A 22273-nucleotide genomic window follows, 5' to 3' on the forward strand; every position below is an offset into this window, starting at 1 on the left:
ATGTGGCAGATCCCTTGTGAACATCATCAAAACCCCTCACTCATAATTAATTTACTTTTTAGTATTAATTGCTTTAAGGAAAGCAGTCCCGTTGGTTTTCAGCTCTCCTGTTGCATTTCTTTCTAAAGAGTTTTTTGCTTTGCTTTGCCCACATAGATGGATTTTCCACTTCTGCTTAAAGCATGTTACAATACTAGTACAGAACAGCTTACAAAACAGAGCTGCAGCTTTGGTTAACCAGACCACATCCTTTGTGAGCTGGGAGGAAAATGTTCATTTTCATCAGCAGTGCCAAGTTAAACAGATCCCTTTTAAAGCTTTCTGGTTTAGCACAGAGATCTGAGAGGTTACCAGATGTTGGTTTTGACTCTTTTCCTGGTTGTGGGGTTTTTTTCCCTATTGTTGTGGTTGTTTCCCTCCCTTCTCCAGCACTTCTGTGCCATTTGGGACAGGGGGGTGATCTGACAGCCTTTGGAATATGTGTGCCCTATCCAGTGTCTTACTGGAGTGTGATTACAGCTCCAGTGTTAGAGGAAGGATCAAACTGTGTCTAAAACTGCAGAGTTTCCTCTCTTGCTGCAAGCACATTTTTGTTTTATATTTATTTATTTGTATTAAGGTATGTAGATGTCTCAAAGCCTTGTCCAGTCTCCTGAACAAATTTACACTGTGTCTGACAGAGATTATTATTCCTGTAATAGCTGTATTTGCACTTTCAAATACTATTTGATATATACACACATTTAGGCTTGATTTTTTTTAAAAAAAAATTTTTTTTCATTTTCATGCTCTCAGCTACTTATTTATACAGAATATAGATCTGGAAACATACTGAATTCCAGTAACCTCCATTTTATGTAACCATAAAATAAGACTTAAACCCCAAACTTTTAGAAATAGACACTCATTAAATCATATGATTGGCTCTTGTGTAGGTTGTCCGATTGTACTTAGGAAAATAAATACTGTTTTCAAATTTATCTATTTAATCTTTCATCTTATTTTAATTTAATAGAAAGTAATGAAGGAATTCTACTTAAGTGCCCTGAACAAACCTGAGTTACAAAACTCAGAATCAGCTATGATTTTTCATGGGCCTAACAGCAGTTCTTTAAAGGTTTTCTGGAAGTCACTTGACTTGTTCTTCATGGTTTTTTCAAGCTTTAGAAGGTGCTGTCCAGGATTTTAAATGATGAGGCTGAGTGAGTGCAGAACAGGCAGTTTGGGGTTGCCTGGTAAGAGATCAGCCACCATTTGGAGAAGAGATGCAGAGATGCCAGGTGACATTTCCTGAGACACTCACTGATATTGGGTGCTCAATCCATCAGGAAATACATCCATCATTGCCCAATTTGATCTCCTTAATTTGTGTGGAACATCTGAACAAAGAAATTAGGCTTCTTGCCCCAACAGGAATTGTGGTTCTTTCTGGAAGAGAATTAAATCTGTAGCATAAATGAGTCTTTGCCAAGCTTGTAAAGAATTAAATCTGTAGCATAAATGAGACTTTGCCAAGCTTGTAAATTGATTGGTGAAATAGTTTTATTAATAACCATTAGGATTATTTTTAAATTGTAAATGTTTATCAGTTCATCAGATTATAAAAGCTGTGCATTGCTGAATGATTGCTTAGAGTTCATGTTGATAAAATGTTAAATCTCTTGCGAAGTTGAAAGACTGGCTTGTGTTGTGGTGTGTTTTGTTGTTTTGGATTCTGTTATATAAATGGTCTGTTCTGATTCCCCCCCCTCATATTTTCCATTTCCCCAAATTGGGTTGTTCTCAAGTTATGTTCCTCCCCTTTACCTCTCAATCACTGTAATCTCCACCCTGCATTCCAGTGCCTTCCCTAGCCATCATTGTAAACCCTGCCCCTTGTTCTGGATCCTTCCTTGTCAATCCCTTGTTAGCCCAACCCCTTGCGGTACCTCCCCTCTGGAAATCCCCTGATGCTGATACCCCCTTTGGCCCATGTAACCTTCCCCCTTTTCCCCATTGTTCCCTCATTGTAATCTCCTCCATTCACTCCTCCCTCACAGGTTTTCTATTGGTTGGATTTTTGTATCCACCCCCTTTAACTCCCCCTTATAAAAGCCCTGGTACACCCCTGTTCAGCACTCTTTGGTCCCTGACTCCTTTATGGGGTAAATTGGTCCATAGAATCCATGCCAAGAGCCTCCCTCTCATCCTTCACCTCGTCCTTGTGCTGACACCAAAAGTGCTGTAGAGCAGCAGCTCTGAGGTTCAGCTCTTAACCCTCAGGTCAGGAGCTGCTCCCTACTTTTGGCATGTTGCTGTGGTGAGAGCTAGCCAGGACTCCAGCACCACATCAAGCTTGGATTTTCAAATGATCTTGAAAGTGTAATATGGATTATTTTCTGTTTAAGTTTTGAAGAGAGGATGTGGATGATTGAGTGAAAACATCTTTGTAAGCTTGCATAGACTGTGTGGAAAATGCTGAGATACTAAATATATTTCCAGTTTTACATCTAAAAGATTAAACTGATTCATACAGGTTGATTTGGAATGTCCTTGTGCAGTTGAAGAAAGGCTTTGCAATACTGAGCTATGTTAATACTCATGGATGTAAGAGTGGACATTATTCCTGAGTGTGTGATGGTTGTGGGGGAGCTGGGTGAGGTAATCTCATCCTGCTGGGAAATGTGTTGTGCTCCTTGAGAATTATCTGGCTGGAATTAAGGGGATGCCCCTGAAATGTTCTTGCAGATAGTTGGCCATGTTCCACGGTAGAAAAGAAAAACTGCAAAGGAGTCTTGTCATCAGCATTTCAGCTGCAGCAGGTCTCTTGGATGATCCCAAGTTTTCCATTAATCCCCAATAAGGAACTATAACATACATGTGTTTTGACTGCATGTGTTTAGTTTAATGCTTGGCAGTTACCCTAAAATTCTAAACTACAACTGATCAATAAAGAGATGCTGCTTGTAAATCCTAACTTTGTTTTGTACTTGCCTGCTGCAAAAACAAGGCTAAAACGGGGATGCAAAAGACCATGGCATTAAAGCAAAATAATTCTTTTGTTCTTGATATTTAGCACTGTTGATTGCAAGTGCTACTTGGTAGCATATGCCTTATTTTATTTGAGCTTTGATTTGGTATTGGTTTTGTCTCTGTTTTTAGCTTATTTTTAGTTTGCACTGTTTGAACTGTGAAAAGCCCCTTATGAAAAGAATGCAAAATGGAGAAATTATTTGTCACTTTTTCCTGCTGCCTTTTTCATAGAAATTCCATGTCCTCCTTAAGAAAAGGAAGTAATGAAAATCGCAAGAGTGTATTTTATACCACTGAGGAGTGGGAACTGCTGGATCCAACCCCAAAAGACCTGGAGGACTCAATGGCTCTGGAAGAAAAGAGGAAACATCTGGCAGAAGGAAATAAAGGTAGAAGTGGAGGAAGGAAGGGAATCATATGCCTTACCTTGTTTAGCATAGAGCACTGTGTTATGTCTGTCTCTGGGTAATAAGCAGAAGCTTATCTTTTTCTTCACAAACCACATCCACAGCTCTGTAAACTATTTTTTAAAACATCAATTCCTTACGATGTGTTTGGGGTCCCCTGCCATTCAAATACAAGAGAATAAAGACAAAGCCTTGTTATCCACTGTTTTGGATTTCCTGAGCGTGCTACTGGTTCGGTTTGTCACATCAGTTGCAAAGTAACAAGGCAAAGGGAAATGCTGATGTTTGTAATTACTCACTTGAGTGTCACCCACTGGAGCAGAATTGTCTTTAGGCTCTGTGTCTTTAGACTCTGTGTACCTGTTACATTGGCTTGCTTCTGAAAGGGGGTAGAAGCAGGGATGGACATGAAGCAATAGCTCATGTGTGTATTTGGACTGGTTCTCAGATTTGACCAGTGTCTGGAATAAACTTGTCAAGATGTTTTTACATCTCTTTAAGAGCACTTTAGGTGACATGCAAGTGATTTAATCTGTTAGAAAAGATCCTGTTCATGGAGGTGAAGCCTTACATTGAATCCACTTACAGGAGCAGTAGGCTGTGCTATCAGAGATGGTTTTGCTCTGATTATTTGACGTGAAATTTACTTCACCATAGTTAGGGGTACCTTTTATTTTCTGTAATGAATTGTAAAATTCTTTTCATGTCTTATGTGAAAAGTGATAATTTATGAACCAAATCTTTTATCTGGGAGGGGAGAAGATTTGGAGCTTTTTGTTTTCCCCACCAAAGGAAGCCACTTGGAAAATGAGGCATGTTTAACACTATTGTATTGAGTGGTTGGAAAACTGCTCGAAGTCTAATGTTAATGAGTATATTTTTAAAGGAAATATGATTGCTTTGACATGCCTTTTTACTAAGTGAACCGAACTAGAAGAAATTGTTTTATGCAGGACTGACTAGTTCAGCTTTTCCATTTGATTTTGGCCGTGTTCCACACAAAGCAAGGCGCCCGTTGAAAGATATGATTGCATCAAGCAAAAACCGCAACAGCAGTGACTCTTCCCTAACAGACTGGTGTTCTGGCAATGGGAACAGACTGGTCTCTGAACTGCAACTGAAGTATCAAAGCCAGCAGGAAGAGTTGGAGAAGCTAAAGAAAGATCTTTTGAGCCAAAAGGTAATTAAACCTTCAGGCAAAGTGCACAAAAGCAAATGAGTCTGGAAGTGATTGTGAGTTTAACCTTTCTGGCCATCTCACTACATTAAGACTTAGTTGGTTGTTATAAAATGATGGTTCTAACCAAACCTTTGACTACAAGAAGTCTTTAAACAAGAGGGACCATCTTTTACATCTGCTGAAGATAAGCCTGAATAAAATTTCCATCTTATTCTCTTTCTTCTTTATTCTCTGAAGTTAACTTGTTTGGTGACTACCAGGATCCTGGCTGACAGTCATAGCTTCTTTTTCTATATGTACATAAAATATTTGAGGAACATCTTTCAGATTCTCTTTGTTTGTCTTTTGATTCTTTCAGTGCTAGTTCAGTGGGTGGGAAATGGACTTTCTCTCCTTGGGAGGGGTTTTGTAAGATAGGCCTAACCATAATGTGTGTATGTAGACTGCACTCACATGGTGGTCATGCTTATGTGCCCTCATAACTCCAATTTATTCAATACCTTGGTTTGATCAAAAATAACTTCTACTCATTTTAAGAAGAAAAATGTTTTAGATCTTACATGGAGCTGCTTCAGCTATGTATTTTCCTTTGTGTGAGGTGATTAAAGGGAAACCAAATAAGTCTGAGCCCCATATTTGTATTTATTTTAGACATTATGTTTCCTAGGAGTACCTTGGAGCTTCTGAGCCTGCTGCTGTGAGAAATCTCATCGGTCTAGTGCAACACTCCATTCACAGCTGCTTCTGTTTTAATAATAAGGAAAAAAAGAAAAAGGGTGTCTTAGGTAGTCATTTGTGTGGCAAGATTTTCTAAACAGCCTTTCAAAGACTTCCTTTTTGGCAAAGCAGTGTTTATTTTTTACCTCCTTTTATTTTTTCTGCATCCGTTAGAGCTCTTAGTTACCTTTGCTTTTTCCATTCTGTAACGTTTTCCTGTTGACTTTTTGGGCTTAAGCCTCTTCCTATTCATCCTACAACAGGACTGCTTGCAAGCCAGGCTTTTTTTCAGCTTCCAAGTAACTGCAGGGCCTCAGCTGTCCCCTCCTTTTCCTTAACCTGTTGTAGCCATTTCAGGCAGGATTCTTAGCTCAGTGAAGGACACTGAAGCAGTCTATGTAGGCCAGTCATTGTAAGGTGTTAGCCTGCTAGGAATCATGTTGTAAAGCATTTCCTTTTTTCTTTAAACACCAGCATGAGGTCTCAACCCTTTCCAAAAACTATTTTTCTTGATGCATGATCTCTAAACTACAAAATTTTTGAACTTAAAATTTTATCAGGTTTTTTTGCTGTTCTTTTTTATTACTCAGGAACTTGTTCGACTTCTGCAGCAAACAGTCCGATCTTCCCAATATGATAAATACTTCACAAGCCACCTTTGTGAGGGGGTTCCCAAAGATACATTAGAGCTGTTGCACCAAAAAGATGACCAGATTTTGGGCCTCAACAATCAGCTTGAAAAGTTAAATCTGGAAAAAGATAGTCTCCAGCAGGAAGTCAAGAGTCTGAAGTGTAAGGTTGGAGAACTCAATGAACAGCTGGGAATGCTGATGGAAACTATTCAAGCTAAAGATGAAGTCATCATGAAACTCTCTCGTCAACTCAGTGAATGTGAGGACAGCACATCCTCTCAAAGTGGAGCAATAAACTCCCCCACAGCCACCAGTATTAATAAGGAACTACAGGAACTGGACAGACTAAAAGTAAGAGTACTGTCTTTGTCTTGATGCATAGGGGAATCTCTTCTTGCTGTAAAAATCCTTCTTAGTCTGCTGTACTGTTTGAGATCACTACAGCAGTCCCCAGTACACTCATCATTGGAGGCTTTCTCAGCTTGGAACCTCCACTTTGGGATGTTATGTGACAATCCAACCAGATCTTCCTTCCTTTGGGCCATCTCTAGTATGGGGTCCTATAGTTTCAGTAAATTAATCATTGGTGTGGAACAGATGGGATGTGAGAAATAATCAAAGGAGCAGGAAGGATTAAGGGTAAGAGGAAGATATAAGCATGGAGGAAAACAAACAGCTTGGTTTGTTTTTTATTATTTTAAATATCAAAAGTGAGGCAATATGAAAATATGAGCATGTGAAAAAACGAAGGGAAGCTCTGAGGAAACAAAACAAGAGGGAGGAGTATAAGAATCCGTTTTACTAAAGCAGCTACAGCTGCTACTGATGCTTTATTTTTATTCTTTAACATACCTCTGAATGTGTCACAAGTTCTTAATGGAAATTATCCACTTTGCTCTAAACAGGCTTTCTTGCCTTTGGGTAAATATTGTATTTCAAATTGATTAACATTCCAAAGTATTTGGAATATAAATAAGTTGCTTAAAATATATGTAAATATATATAACATTTTCTTACATGTGAGCCTGGTAAATTTTAAAAAATAAAGTTGAAACTAGAAGTCAGTGGTCTTGGCAGAAAGCAGACAGAGCTTGTAGGTGCTGAGGAGTGTGAGAGTCCTGTGGCTGCTGGGAGGATACCTGTGCCCTACCAGGCTCATCTTTCAGAGACAGTGTTTGTAGCCAGGGTCTGAGTGGATTAGGCAGGGAAGTTCATTGCTAAGGATTTATCTTTCTATATGGAGGCAGACACGAAACTTGTACTTGTAATGAGGGCTGGTGAGGGTAGTGAAAACCCAAGGAGCATTCATCCTCCCTTTTTTGTGTTGCTGTGGCCTCTGGAGTGGGCTCAGCCTGCACGTGCCTGTTCTCTCTGCCTTTCTTCTGACAGCAGCCACCTGCCTTCCTCAGCAGTGGAATACTGGGAGGGATGCAGGTGAAGCACAGCACCACCCTGTGCTCCTGCTTGGCATGTGTGTTTCCTTTACATGAAGTCCAAAAATAATATTTAATTTGAGCCTGATATTTTTAATTGTAAGTCCTATTAGTAGCTGCTGTTTCTGTCTCAAGGTGATCTTTGACTGACAGGCATAATCCACTTTATTTGTTTTGTTTGTTTGTTTTTTGTCAACAGGACAATCTTCAGGGTTATAAGACCCAGAATAAATTTTTAAATAAGGAGATTTTGGAACTTTCTGCTCTACGAAGAAATGCAGAAGCAAGAGAGAGAGAGTGGCAGGCAAAGGTCAGCATGTTCTCACTTGGCAATGTCTAAAGCAGTTTTCCATACTTTAGCTGTAAATCTACCCAGTAAATGGAACAATTTAAATGTATTAAATATGATAGCTTAAAAAAAAATGTCCTCTCAGTCCTTATAGACCAATCTTTTTGAATGGATTCTTGAAAGAAGTAATTGCTTTTAAAATTGTGTGACCTGGTGGAACATTTTGATAACTTATGAACAAAGGTATGTACATGTCTGAAAACATTTGTTTCCTCAAAATTTAGGCTATAATGATTTTTTTTAGAAGCCATTGACAGGATGTGTAAGGGTTTGATAGGTCACTGAGTAGAGCTTTCTCATGAGCACAAAGGATGACTATGGTATGGTGAATGTAATTTCTGTTTGGGTGAATTTGATTGTAGAGATGTTGCAGGTAAACTGTAAAGATTTCCAGTGCTTGGGGTTAGGGGAAATGTACTCATCTGTAATTAAGGTTAGATACCTGTAGCTGTGGTTTGGTAGGCTTTGCTTGTGTTTTTTTTGGAAGCCATGGACTCAGTGGCCAGGCTTAAATGCTGTATTTTTGGCACAGAGGTATGTGTTTACAATTCTTACATGCTATTACCTAACTCATATGCCACTTAAGTTGTTCTTGTTCAAACATGCACAGACATGCTACAATGCAACCATTTTGTTATTTTATGGTATTTCATACAATGCAGTGATAAGGTTTTCTCAGATTTTCCATATGCAAAAACACTTGTGGTAGAAAACATCTGGTCTTCTATGCTGCTTTATGTTTCCTGGTGTTAAAAAAAAATGGGAAAGTTAAGCTGGCTGTTCTTGACCTAGATGTTTTTAAGCAGCATAAATCAATAAAATAGCGTTGAGCCAGATTTTAAAAGAAATGTAGTACAAAGTAAGTGTCTGAAGATTTATATAATACATTGTTTTCTGCAGTATACCAGCTTAGAAGCCAAACTCTGCCAGATTGAAAGTAAATACTTGATCTTGCTTCAAGAAATGAAAACTCCTGTTTGTTCTGAGGATCAAAGTCCTGCTCGTGAGGTCATCACACAGTTACTGGAAGATGCCTTGAAAGTAGAATCTAGTGAACAACCAGAACAAGCATTTTTCAAACCCCACCTGGTCAGGTAGTTTGGTCCTATTAAATTAAATGTATGTGTGTCTTGGCCAGTGGGCTCTATTGTAACACTGGAAAATAGACAGTGAGGATATATTTGCAGGTTTGGGTTATTTATTGTATTTCCCTTCACATTGTGTTGGGGAATACATCTGGTGCAGGTTGAGATGCAGATTGAGTGAATATCCCACATATCTGGGTGGTCTCATCTGGAAGATAAGGGGCCATGAATTGCCAATTCTTTACATAACAAGAACCACAAGGCCTGGTGGCAGCAGCCAGGTGAGGGGCACTGGGAGACACAGCAAGGACTCAGGAGGGAGGAGCATGACTTGGAAGGCCTGGACTGTGAGGGGATAAAAGTCATGGGGTTCCTTTGTTGAGGATGTTTTGTGGAACCAGCCTGGGCTGGGTGTGCACCTTGAATAAATTATTTTGTGGAGACTGAGACTCTGCCAAGGGAAGCCTGGGGTGGAGAGCTGTGAGGAAACCTGGCCGGGCTGTGAGTGTGGGGTGTGGAGGAGTCAAGTGGGGACTATCAGGGGGGCTTTGGCCCCAGCAGTGACAGTCTCTGTTGAGAGTGTGGCTTCCAGGGAGTCTTGGGAAAGGTCACACTGGGGAGTTTCACTGACACATTTATTCATTAATTGAGATACAGTATCAAACTTTAGATGAAGGTATTGCTGTACAGCTACTGAAGGTGAGCTAACAGGAGATGGGTGCATTTCAACTCAACCATGTTGTTAAATAAATTGCTTAATTTGTGTAGTAATATATACAAGAACATGGGCACCAAGTCATTTGTATATGGAATTGTACAAGTAATTTTTAAATGAAGAATATACTTCAGAAAAATGTTTAATAAGAAGAACTTGAGAGCTATGGAGAGTGGCTTTGAAGTAACTTTATGGTGGGAACTTGAGAGCTTCAGGGCTACTGAACATGTTTTTAAAACCTTTTTTCTTCCTCTCCATTTCAGTGAATATGATATATATGGTTTTCAGACCGTCCCTGAGGATGATGATGAGGAGAAACTAGTAGCAAAATCACGAGCTTTGGACTTGAGATCACTTTCACTCAGTGAAAATCGAGAAATCTCCACAGGAGTGAAATGGGAAAACTATTTTGCAAGCACAATGAATAGAGAGATGATATGCTGTGTGGAACTGAAGAACCTTATTCGGTCTGGAATTCCACATGAACACCGTTCCAAGATGTGGAAATGGTGTGTCAATCTCCATGTTAAAAAATTCAAGGACAGTGCCATTCCTGGCTACTTCCAAACCTTGCTTCAAAAGGCTTTGGAAAAACCAAATCCTGCATCTAAACAGATTGAGTTGGATCTCTTGAGGACTTTGCCAAACAACAAACATTACTCCTCCCCAACATCTGAAGGGATCCAGAAGCTGCGAAATGTGCTGCTGGCATTTTCCTGGAGAAATCCTGATATAGGATATTGCCAAGGGCTCAACAGGTAAGATTTTGCCAATCTTGAGTAATAACTCAGCCTTTCAAATCACATGTATAGCAACAGAGTTTTGAACAGCAGTTTGCCTTATGGGTTGTATGCTCATAATTTATAATAAACAAATAACTATCACATTTTTTAAACCAATGAAAAAAGCAGTTGTCCTGGATAATAAATTTTCTTCTTTTAAAACAAGCATAAAAAAAATGCTTGAAGGCTTTTTTTGTATTGTTAAGGCAATAAATTTCAGCATTTTTCACTGAAGTCTTCAATCAGAATTACAGAATTTAAGGGGATTCTTGTGTTATTCTTGTGAATTCTGATTCATTGCAGTTGCCCTTTGCCAGAATAACTTTGCTACTTGGAGATCTGTAGTAAAAGAAGGTGCTACTTGAAGCAAATGTGTTGGTCTAACACCCTGTCTCGTCCCCATGATGTAATGCTATAGATGTCCATTTGTGCACTATTTTATGTACCAGAATAGGCTTTTGAACTAAGACCAGGTTTGTCATTTGAAATAGCACTGAAGAAGCAGTAGAACAGAAGCAGTGAGTAATGTAGTAGATGTGGTGAGGTGGTGGTAGTAGCAGTAGTAGTGATGTGGGAACTTCCACATAACACCCTTAGAATAAACATCTCCTTTCTATACTAGACTCTGTGTGAGAGAGCTCTTAAAATTGGAAACACCAACACTTAAAGAAATTTTTAGAGCATGTTTTTGCCTTTTTCTGTCTTCTGAATAAAAATAGTTGGTGTGGCTGAGAAGGCATGGCTTTGCCCCATCTTAAACTTCATTAAGTTTTGCTGTTCAGTGCTCTGTTAATATATTTATCTCTGCTGAACAGAAACAAATATTTTACTCTAATGTTTCTTTATATTTATTTCTGATACTATAATAATCTTTTCCTCCAAATAAACCCTGTTTTTAGGTTGGTAGCAATTGCACTTCTGTACTTGGAACAGGAAGATGCTTTTTGGTGTCTAGTAACAATAGTGGAAGTTTTCATGCCCCGTGATTATTATACTAAGACACTGCTGGGATCCCAGGTATGTGCTCTGCTGGGATAAAGCCTTGTCATGTAAACTGCAGCCAGTCAAAAGCTTTCCTCTGCAACTGTCTGATAGGGCTCCTTGGAAGGGGATGGGAGTGGAATTGACAGGCGTGGGTTCCAGGCACCAGGACTCTTGTTTGGACAAGGTCTTTAACAGTGAGATAGTTGTTCAGTTGTCCTGCTTGGAGCTGCAGTCCTTAACCCCTCTTTTCATTGATAGCTTCCCAACCCTGAGCTGTGTTATCATTCTTTTCCTCACATCTGGGGGCATGGTGGTGCTGGACTCCTGTCTCTTATACACATCTAGATGTGTAATTGATAGCTTCCCAACCCTGAGCTGTGTTATCATTCTTTTCCTCACATCTGGGGGCATGGTGGTGCTGGACTCTGGGGGAGGGCAGGGTGAGAATGCATTTGCAGTGCTATGGGCAGTAGTCACTGTAGCATTCCTGCTTCCAGGTGATGCTCTGGTCCAGGCTGCCTTCAACAGCCAAGTGTTTGCCCAGCATGTTCTCTGCTCCTGTGCTCTTGCACCAGTGCAGCACTGGTGACCAGTACTAGAAACAGTCCCCCTGAGTGTGAGGAGCCCTGTGAGACTGGGGCTGGGTTTAGAAGCAGACAAGGGAAATGTGCAGTGGGGTAGCTGTGTGTGCTTTGGGTGGATCTAGCTTGGAAGTGTGAACTAGACATTCCTGGGTTTCCTGGTTACTTCTGGAAAAACTTGCACTTATAGATTGGTAACAGCCTTGCTCTAAATGATGTGCTGGAAAATTTGAGCGATAACACTCTATTTGTCATCTCTTTAGGTTGATCAGCGAGTGTTTAAGGATTTATTGAGTGAAAAGCTTCCACGACTACATGCTCATTTTGAACAATATAAAGTTGATTATACTCTCATCACTTTCAACTGGTTTCTTGTGGTTTTTGTGGACAGTGTTGTTAGTGACATCCTTTTCAAAATCTGGGACTCCTTCCTCTATGAGGGACCAAAGGTGAACTGAATGGGCTGATTTGTTCATTTGTTACCTGATAACAAAGTTCTGTGGTGTTACCGAGTGCAGGGTTTAACCTGCAAAGGTTGTTTGCAAAACTCCTGTCAGTTAAAATGATTGGTAGGAAAAAAAAACAAGGGAAGAACTGTGCATAAATAACCATTCAAAACACTTCCAGCTTTTGGAAATAGGGGCTGGAGCAGGGAAGGTAGATAGAGGGAGAAGTGATGAGAGGGCTCAAGTGCAGCCTGTGCATGAGGAACTCTTGCTGGGAGTTTAAAAAGATGATAATGAGACTCAGTGTACTCTGTACCTACAAAGCACTAAATATTGTATGTGTTTTTATCAGGTAATATTCCGATTTGCCCTGGCACTATTTAAATACAAAGAAGAGGAAATCTTAAAACTGCAAGATTCAATGTCTATTTTCAAGTACCTTCGCTATTTCACACGCACCATCCTTGATGCCAGGTGGGTAACTCACACTGGAGTGGCACTGAAGGACTTTTAGTGGGCCATGGGAGTCTGTCTTGTGGCTTTGGGGTTGTTTTCATCTAGATCCTAATTCAGACATAAAGCAACTAGAGATGCAGCCAACTGCTAGGATTTGTCATAGGACTTTTATCTAGCAGAGACAAATCAGAAGTGATGTAGGCTTAAATAGTAATTTTTGTGTGTGAATGAGATTACCTTGTTTAGGTGTTGTATCATGGTAGCAACACATCTGAATTTTAACCATAGGTGAAGTTTTTCCTCTGCATTACAGATGTAACTTGTTAGTAAAATATTTTATGATAAATAAAAGTACATCCTGGCTCAAGCATTAAAGATGTGAGCTGTGTCCCCCACGACTTAGATCCCTTATGCATGGTTAATGCACAGGCTCCTGCCACATCGTTCCAGCTGATTTTAAGATAAACTTGGAAGCAGAGAATAAATACAAATTAGATACTTTTCTGGTCTTCAGTCTTTGTGTAGGACTTACAGTTGGTAAATTAGGGTCTAGTGTTCTTAGATTCCTGGTTTCAAGACTGTAGAGCAGCAGGTTAATCTTAAAAAGAAAAGTCATATTGGGATTGGTTTAATGTCTGAAAATGTTTTGCACGTCTTTTGAAGCTCGCTGATTTTCAATTTAGAGCAAAATTGTATATTGAAATGTGAGATGTTTCTTTTTAGTGTAATAAACTCCGCATCAATTTAGGCCTAGACTTTGACTCTTGCTGCAAGAGCTTTATTATTTTTACTTACAGTGTTTCAGTTTCAACTGGAGAGAAGTTAAGGCTGAATAATCTTGTGCTTGAAAGGGATTGCTGGGATTGATGCAGAGAGAAAAAAATCAATTTTTTTTTTCCTTACCCAATTCAAACAAAATTTTGATAATTAATCAGAGGTGAAGATTAGGCTTTCCATTCTTTTTCCACTTATGGAAACAATATCTTGATTCTCCTGTCTAAACTTTCTGGTGCTGAAATAACCTGTTTTAAAGATTTCTAAAATTGCTGAATTTGGTGGTAACAAAATGAACTAATGAGGGATCATTGGGAAATGGGGAGTTCAGGTGAGGGCAGAATTAAGTACATCAAAGATGCTTGGAATACAGATATGCTCTGTGCTGATCTGTAAGTCCCTGCCTTTTGGGGTTTTAAGAGTGGAAGCAGAGCAGTGCCACCTAGGGAATATGGATTTGCCTTCTAGGACTGACAGGACATGATTCAAACTGTTTGATTTCTTATTCTGCTGTTTGTACCAGTTTTATATCATCATCATTTGAGCAGTACCAAAGCATGTAGAATGAGTTCTTTCTTGATATGGACAAAAAATGATCCTGTTGTAGAGGGAAAATTCAGAAATATTTATTAGATTAGAATTCATGGATGTTCTGAATGGGTTAAAATCATTCTGCACGGAGTTTAAGTTCAAACTCTGTAATAAGAGAAAGGTCTCTACAGACACATGCATAATTATATTCTAGTTACAGGATGTCATAGCTGGGTTTTTTTACAGAGCCATGGCATGTTGTGTGCAGGTAGAGAAGCTGCTGGAATATGTTCTGTGTAGAAATAGCAGGAAATCATTCCTTGATCACTCAAAAATACAAACCTACCATTAAATAAACTGTCCAAAGAAGTTTTCTTAATATTTATTTCTGATAATTCAAATAGAATAAATTAAATATTCCAGTTCCCCTTTTTCCTTAGTAAACAATGAGATGTTTTTGGGTGTAGATCAGCAATAATGATGTAGTTGGATGCAGTCTTTTTGGACTGATTAGACTGACCAGTTGCTGGGTTTGCTGGGACTGCAGGAGGATATGATGCAGTGTGACTCTGGAGGGGGGCTGGATCCTCTGTGGTGCAATTGTGCCCTGGCAAGTTTGGCTTGACACTGGCCCAGAGGTCTCTGTGCTGCAGGTAGCAGAACCCCAGAATATTCTCACTGTGTTGGTGTTCTGCTTTATCCTTGTCCACATTTGTGTTGTCCCTGGCTTTATCTGGTCTCTTAATTGTCAGGTTATCTTGATTAACTGGAGGGCTGAGTGGCTTGGGATTGAAGGAGCTGCAGAGGGTTCTGTGGAGGAAGTTATCAAATCTGTAAGGGGTAACTGGATGTACTGAGCATTCAGTGCAGCCAAGGAAGCTCTGATAGCCAAGCTTATGTCTCCTGCTCAGCATTTCAAGGTGGCTTGGGGAAACTCTTGAGCATTTGATTACACTTTATCACTTGAAATAACCTTAAGCCTGAATGCTTTATAGAAATTTCTTGAAATATTGATAATATCTGAGACCTATCAAGTGTGAAAGAGACCAGAGATATGTGACATATGATAGAAGTCAATATGGATGAAGTTTAAAACTGATTTAAAAGCCCACCAAATATGAATTATTGTCTTCTACCATTGTGTAATCTTGCAGGAAACTGACTGCTATTGCTTTTGGAGACCTGAATCCTTTCCCACTACGCCAGATCAGGAACCGCAGGGCGTATCACCTGGAGAAAGTGCGCCTGGAGCTGACGGAGCTGGAAGCCATTCGCGAGGACTTCCTGCGCGAGAGAGAGACCTGCGTAGAGAAAAGAGACCTTATTAGTGATGATGAGGAGGACAGCTGAAACTGCTTGATATAAACTGCTCCTTGGGATCATGACCAAAGTGAGACAACCTCCAAAACACTTTATTAATCCTGTCAAACAGAATGTAAACTCATTGCATTTGGAAATATGCAGGACAGATTTTCAAATCCCAGGACTTTCAGAAATACCACTTTGTATGGAGGCCAAATAATTCTGTTTACATTTATGTTCATGGAGTCATTTGTAGAGCACTTAATATCTGTCTCAGTTTAGTCTTTTAGCTGAATTGACAGTTGTTTTCTCACAGTGCACCATTAATGCCTAAATGTGAAACAGTAAGAAATGTCCATACTCTGTTACATTCATTGCCATTCTGATTTTACAGTTTTTTTGATGTAATCATGTTTTTCGTAGTGCAGGCTCAATGTGAGAGGACATCATATTTCTTGGATTCAGGTTAGCTCAATCTAGCCATTCTTGAGGTCACTAACCAGAAAAGCATGGGAGGAAGATTCCTTTGTCTTTTCCTGAAGTGTCATGCAATGGGTCACCAAACAGAACACTTGAATATATGTGCTCTAAAGGTAAAATAAGTACCTAAGTACCTATTTTTGTCACTGACTGTTGAGTGTGTACTGAAACAGTGATAGCAAACATAATTTCTACTTTTCAGAGCAGCTGTGTTGATAAAGATTCTCATTAATGCAAAGGGGCTTATAGATCAAACTCTATTCAATCAATTTTATTTGTATTCACTTTTTTTATTGCAATGGTTTAAAAAGGTCACAACCAAACTCCAGATACTATGGAATAAAGGAGCTTGTCACAGGAGTACCATGCTTTAAGAGCTAATTTAAGAAGAAATACAGTGTTCTTTCTGCATGATTGTGGAACTGTTGTACAATAGTGGTAGGGACTGGGTTCATAATACAAATATTTACCAATCAGTCAAAGGAATCTAAAGGTCACAATGTGCACACAGGAACTGAAGATCCTTTTCCAACAGAAAAATGCAATATTCTCCTAATGTGCTCAGCCTTACTGTGAGTGTTGGATGTACTTCCTGCAAGACAGCTGTAAGGAACAACATCTAGGCTGTTGAAATGTGCTATTTCTGCTGTTGAAATTGGTGACTAGTAGTGCTCATAAATGGTTCTGGGGAGGAGGAGGCTTTCTTTCTTGCTGGCTATTGTCTGGACTTTTGCAATATTTTTTCTTGAACTGTTGGATCTTCAGAATGTTGGATTGACTGTAATGTGTCATGATAAAACTAGAATTCAAATACTAGCAAAGTATTTCTATTTGGGGAAGTGATTAATTGGCAAAAAAACAAAACTAATCATTGGGAAGAGTGAAGTGCGTCAAGCTTGTATTTTATGTGTTTTGCTTTTCAGAAATAGTAGTACTTTATTGGGTGTAATTGTGTAATCATTTTAGTCAACTTAAGTGTGTACAGAGAGAAATCCTGCTTCTGTTTCACAGCACTTTTTAAAAAGTTTTATTTTAGATAACAGTTGCAGCCTTCTCCAAGTAAGCATATTGTAAGTTAGTTTATATGGAAGGGAACTATTTGATCAATGATGAAGTTGTAACTTAGAGGACTAATTTTGATACAAAATTTATGCTTCCTGTATGACACATAATTTTTACCTAGCCAGCAAATCTTTGCCAATGAGGAACTGATGGTGTGATCATATTAATTTATACACTATTAGTCTTCAAAAATGTCCCCTACGTTTGTCTGTGGTAAGCAGTAGTGGGGATTTTTTCTAATTCCCTAGTTACTTTTGGTTGTGTACTGGAGGGCAGGGTTTTGATATTACTGCATGTACTGTATTCTTTTTTTACTTACAATCAGTATTTGAATACAAAAATGGGACCAAGTTTTCTAATTTTCTAGTTATGCTGTCTTGGTTTTGAAAGAGCTGGTCTCTAAGTCAATATGTAATGTAGGCTTTTTGTTTGTATGTTTGTTTTGATATTGTTGTAAAGTGTTAAATGAGTTCTTTTTTAAGGTGAAGATCTTCCTTTCAGTGAACACAAGTGAAATAGTAAGGTGAAGAATTTAGATTGTTGTACTTACCCTATTCCTACAATCTGTTTTTGTTTGGCTTTGAGTCTTCACTATGAGCTAATCCTATGACTTCAGGAGGTGTTTTCAGACTGATTCCATCCAAGTGTTTGGGTTGTGAAGATAAAGCTAACTTTAAGGCAATGGTTCAGGAAGTTCTGTAGCTGACAAAACAAGACCTGCAATATTACAGGACCATTTTTGTTAGAGTTTTGCTGATGGATCAGCTTGTGTGTGCATGTGTTGCTGTGTTTCATTCTATTAAGTTGTTTCCGGTTGTACAGTAAAATTAAGTAACTCTGTTTCTTCTGCCACAGTGTGACTGTTACCCATGAATGTTAGGAACCCTGTGGAAGTTGTGTTGTCTCCAGGTATTTTGACAGCTTGCAGATATGAAATGAGTTTATGCTGTTATGCTCAAGTTTCCAGCAAGCTGTTGGCTTCATTTTGTTAAGTCTTGTTACTGGTTTAGTGAGAGCTAAAAGGTCAAAAAATTGCAGAGGCTTCTCACCTTTGGCCACTAGAAGTCTCTGTGGAACAAAAATAAGATGCATATAGCAGGAAATAACATCAGGGGAACTTGCCTTGCTTGCTGTTGCAAATGTCGTTGTGTGACTTAAGTTTTCTGGGGGTGCTTGAATCTGGTTACCTTGGAGAGCAGTAACTCATTAGAGACATGCAGGATACACAGGCAGTATTTAATCCTGATGAAACCAGGCCAAAATACACTGTGCCTCAGTTGTCTGCCAAAGCTGAACTGCATGGAGCCCAAGAGTTTGTGAGTGAACTTCTGAAGTGGTGCATGAGGTTTACCATTCATGCCAGCCAGACAGGGGGCAATTGACCTGTTCATGCACACAACAACTGCCAAAATGGTAATTTAACTTCAAGGCCTTGCATGTAACATGCAAAGAGTTCCCCATATGTGGTTCCCAGAATATGTGATATAACCCAGACCACTAAGTTGCATCATGCAGAATATTCCTCTCTCTCTATTCATGTGTGCATAGCTTCCCAGTGAAACTTTTCATTACAGGGTCTATATCTTCTATTAAATAGGCAAAAAATTGGTGCACTATGCCTCTAGTTATTAGAACTGCACAGTATTTCAGCTTGACCTGTACATGTGTACAGGTAGTGTTATCATCCAGTGTTATCACATTGTTTGGTGTTCTTTTTACCACCTGTGTAATCAATAAAAATGATTTTTCTGTTGTTCTCTTCAGTGTCTTCTGTGAGAGATTCTCCCCTTTCCCTCAGTGTTTATAAACATAATATTTCAGCAAAAAGGAAAGATTTTTTTTTTCTTCCTTAAAAAACATCAAACATGAATGAATGGTCTTAAATTTGACAGAGTTGTATGTTCAGGCACATAACTGAGAAACGGAAAATTGATTAATTTAATGAAATTGTGTAGCTGTTTAAGTGACTGTTCCCTTAAGTGCCATGTTAAAAATCAGCAATATGCGGTACAAGAAATTTGAATCACAAGCAAAAGTGATACTATCTTCACAAAGATTGATGTAAAGAAAAAATAAATTGTTTATTGCTTTATATATTGCTCTTTTTCTTCCTTTTTTTCCCCCCTGTAATAGATGGAAATATCTGCAGGTGTCATCAGAACAAGCCAGTGGTAGAGCTTGTATTTTTGGCTGATAATGGAGTCTGAGAGAATCTCTATAAAGGAACATACATGTAAATTTGGCTTTGAAGCATGAAGATGTGAACCATAGACATGTTGCGTGCAGGTGATGCTGGCTGGGTAAGCTTGTCATTGATATCCTTTATCTTTGGGAGAAGAGGAAGAAATGAGACAAAATTTGCATGAGCATTCACAGGAATTTTCGGAGTTCACACACTTTCTGGGAAACATATTTGTATAATACCTCCTGACACCCCAAAAACTTCTTTAGGAGGCTTGGTACTGATGTTCTGACAGTCTTTTGTAGTAAAATAAATAATTTCAGCTGTTTTGAAAATTTAACCAAACTCAATTAATTTGGAAATCAAGTCTCAATATCTGTCTTTCAGGTATGAATTTTGCATTTTGGAATTGATTCCCTTAAAGAGGTTTGAATACCTCAGCTTCTTCAGCTACGTAACTTAATAGCTTAATGTAAGGGAGGAAAAAATAAGAGTTAGGACATGACTGTAATTGCATATCCAAGCATGTCTTTCATAGCAGAGGTGAATAGTGCACAGTTCTTGTCCTCTGTCTCTGCTACAGAATGACAAGCTGTTATAGGAGTAGATATTGGCACAGCTGGAAATCTGTTCAAAGGGGTTGCAAAACAGGATAGAGATCATCAGTTGAGGCAGAACACAACTATGGCCTAAAGACCTCGTGTCCTGTTTACTGAAAGTTTATAGTCAGAGAAATAAACAGAAAATTCTGGGAAGAGAGTGCATGGAGAGCAATGTCCTCACTTGGATACTTGGCATGCTTAGCTTGAGTAGGTTGTACAGCTGCTGGGGCCTGTAAAGAACAGCTGAGACTCCCATTTGCTCCTTGGAACTAAGCTTGAAGCATCTGCTCTCAATGGGATTGCAATAAGGGTGTGAGTGTGGCTGATGTATGTTAAAAACCTGGTTCCTAAGAAATGCATAACTTAGGATAAACACAGCTGGCATACTCTGAACCAAGACCAAATACCTGCAGAGTCTATGCTCTGTGTGCCTCAGAGATGCAGAGAACACACTGAATCTGCTGGTATTACAAGGTATCAGGTGTTCCTTCTTTGGGATTTTCAGAAGTGCTAAGCATAGCTTCCTTATCTGCAGCTCCCTAACCTCAACAGAAAGCAGAATCCATGTAGTGCTGAAGCATTAAGAATTCCCACACATGAAATATGTTCCCTCAGATAATGCAAAGGAAGGGTGTGCTCTGCCTTGGAAACTTCCCCCCTAGAAAATAAGGTAGAAGGTTAAATCAGTAGTTAGCAGAGTGGTATTTGCACTGTGATGATCTGCTGGAAAAGCTACATTTGTCCACAGTTCAAGGATACCCACCTGTAGTGACAGCTTTTCAGAGCATGAGACTAGAAAGCAAAATGCAGGACCATATACTTGGTATAAATGATAAAATAGTGTTGGCTTCCACATTCATAGGTTAGCATTTTCCATCACAAGTATTTTGATATAGTACAACTTATACTTACTTTTAACTGCTTTATATAGTCTGTCAGTTTATGTATGCATTGTATAGTTCATACGAATAGTAGTATAATAAATATATTATAGGCCTTAGCAAAATGTTAAAAGAGAGGCTAAAATATTTCTATGTAGCAAATTCAGACAATAGTGTAAAGTAATAATAAGGCAATAGTGACAAGAAACAGAGCATAAGCAGCTGGGAAGGATTTATCTACTATCGGTTCTATCAGGGATGGTGAACCAACAGGATAAGACTACGGGAAAAATAAAATATATGGAACTAATTTACAGAATGTCCTGCAGACAAGTCAGAGCTTAAAACCAAACGAGAGTTCCTAGAGCATCAAAAACTCAAAGGAAGGTTTGGATAATGTATAAGCTAATGAATATGCATGTAACCCCAGCAATGTAACCATATATAGAGAACAGGATTTTAAGCTACCTCTGTGATCTTTGGCCATTTGCCAAAAGCACCCCAGCACTGGATTATTTCATCCTTTATAAAATTAAAAATTCTAAAGAGTGAACTCTGTTTTTCACATACTGAATGTGATTTTAAAAACCACAGTTATTAAAAATATATACCTCCAGTAATTAAAACATTCAATGCTGGAATATTCCTGGTAAATTAAGATGTCTTTGGCCAACTAAGATTCCCTCAGTCTTGAGCAGCTGCATCCTGCCTTTGTCTCTCAAATGTTATGTACCTTTGGTGTGTATAAACCAGCTAGGTTGTGTAGGGAGTTGTCCCTGAGATGTCAAGTTTGAGCTGATGAATAGAATCAGTGATGTCTTCAGGCACTGTGATTATTGATTAAACTGTGGAATAAGTTATTTGCCTGTTTTATGAACTGCAGGTGTTGTTTTTCTGGTTTTTAATCCTGGAACTCCCCATTTGGAACATAAGGTGTGAGTTTCCTACTTTGTCACTTCTAAAGGAAGCTTGTAAATGTATGGCTGCAGTGTTTGCCTGGTGCTGCCCACTTGAAACACTGCTCAGGTTTGATTTTTCTGTTCTTGTCCTGTATGTAAATAAAGGCTTTTACCCTCATCCAAAGATGTTACAAAGAAGTCTTGAGTTAGTGTTTCAAGGGTGAATAACAGAACCATGAAAGAACAACATCCTAATTAGGCAGAACCTGTATTTGAGCTTACAAGCCCTATGGACGTGGCAGCAGGGGTGGGATTCAATCTACCTTTGCTGCTCTTGGAAACCTTTACTCAAAGTGAGGTTATTCTGGGTCCATGAGGTGGTGCCAGACTCAGCCTGCTAGCTCACCACACCACAGAGTGGGCTGCTCTCAGGAGTAAAAACTCCAGGTGCAGCTTAGCTAGGTCAGAGGCTCTACAGCACAGGAATAGTTTGAGTGCCAGAGGTGGAGGTAAAGACGAGGGAGAGGTCTTCTGTATAGGTTCCAGAAAGGGTTTATTCTTCTGTAGGGTCCAGGAATGAAAGACAATAAACACAGCTGTGCAGGGGTTTAAATAGGGGGGGGTCTCAAAGGGAGAGTACAATTTCCAAACAATAAGGAGTACAGAGGGGAAGATCCCAGGGTGGGATATACAGTCCACCAACATATAGGGGAGCACAAGAAGAGGGAACAATTTAAAGAAACCAATAGGGCAGCAAAGATTAGGGGATTTCCAAAGTAGG

At 39.1% G+C, this 22273-nt stretch overlaps 1 protein-coding gene across 4 annotated transcripts in view; it reads left to right on the forward strand.

Annotated features, from left to right (window-relative positions):
* Positions 1 to 19022, forward strand: part of TBC1D2B (TBC1 domain family member 2B) — a 31634-nt gene extending 12612 nt beyond the window's left edge. For 2 of the 4 annotated variants that reach the window (XM_015638593.3, XM_015638597.3), the window contains exons 4-13: positions 3244 to 3401; positions 4373 to 4599; positions 5907 to 6299; positions 7581 to 7691; positions 8631 to 8824; positions 9794 to 10288; positions 11212 to 11329; positions 12141 to 12326; positions 12676 to 12797; positions 15239 to 19022. In XM_015638593.3, coding sequence (XP_015494079.1) covers positions 3244 to 3401; positions 4373 to 4599; positions 5907 to 6299; positions 7581 to 7691; positions 8631 to 8824; positions 9794 to 10288; positions 11212 to 11329; positions 12141 to 12326; positions 12676 to 12797; positions 15239 to 15434 — 2200 coding nt within the window. In that variant the 3' untranslated portion in view covers positions 15435 to 19022. The remainder of the gene's footprint in view (positions 1 to 3243; positions 3402 to 4372; positions 4600 to 5906; positions 6300 to 7580; positions 7692 to 8630; positions 8825 to 9793; positions 10289 to 11211; positions 11330 to 12140; positions 12327 to 12675; positions 12798 to 15238) is intronic. The other 2 variants (XM_015638594.3, XM_015638595.3) reach the window with 2 other exon arrangements.
* The last annotated feature ends 3251 nt before the right edge of the window (positions 19023 to 22273 follow it).

Source organism: Parus major, chromosome 10 (genome assembly GCF_001522545.3).
Source record: "Parus major isolate Abel chromosome 10, Parus_major1.1, whole genome shotgun sequence".
NCBI classification, from domain to species: Eukaryota; Metazoa; Chordata; class Aves; order Passeriformes; family Paridae; genus Parus; species Parus major.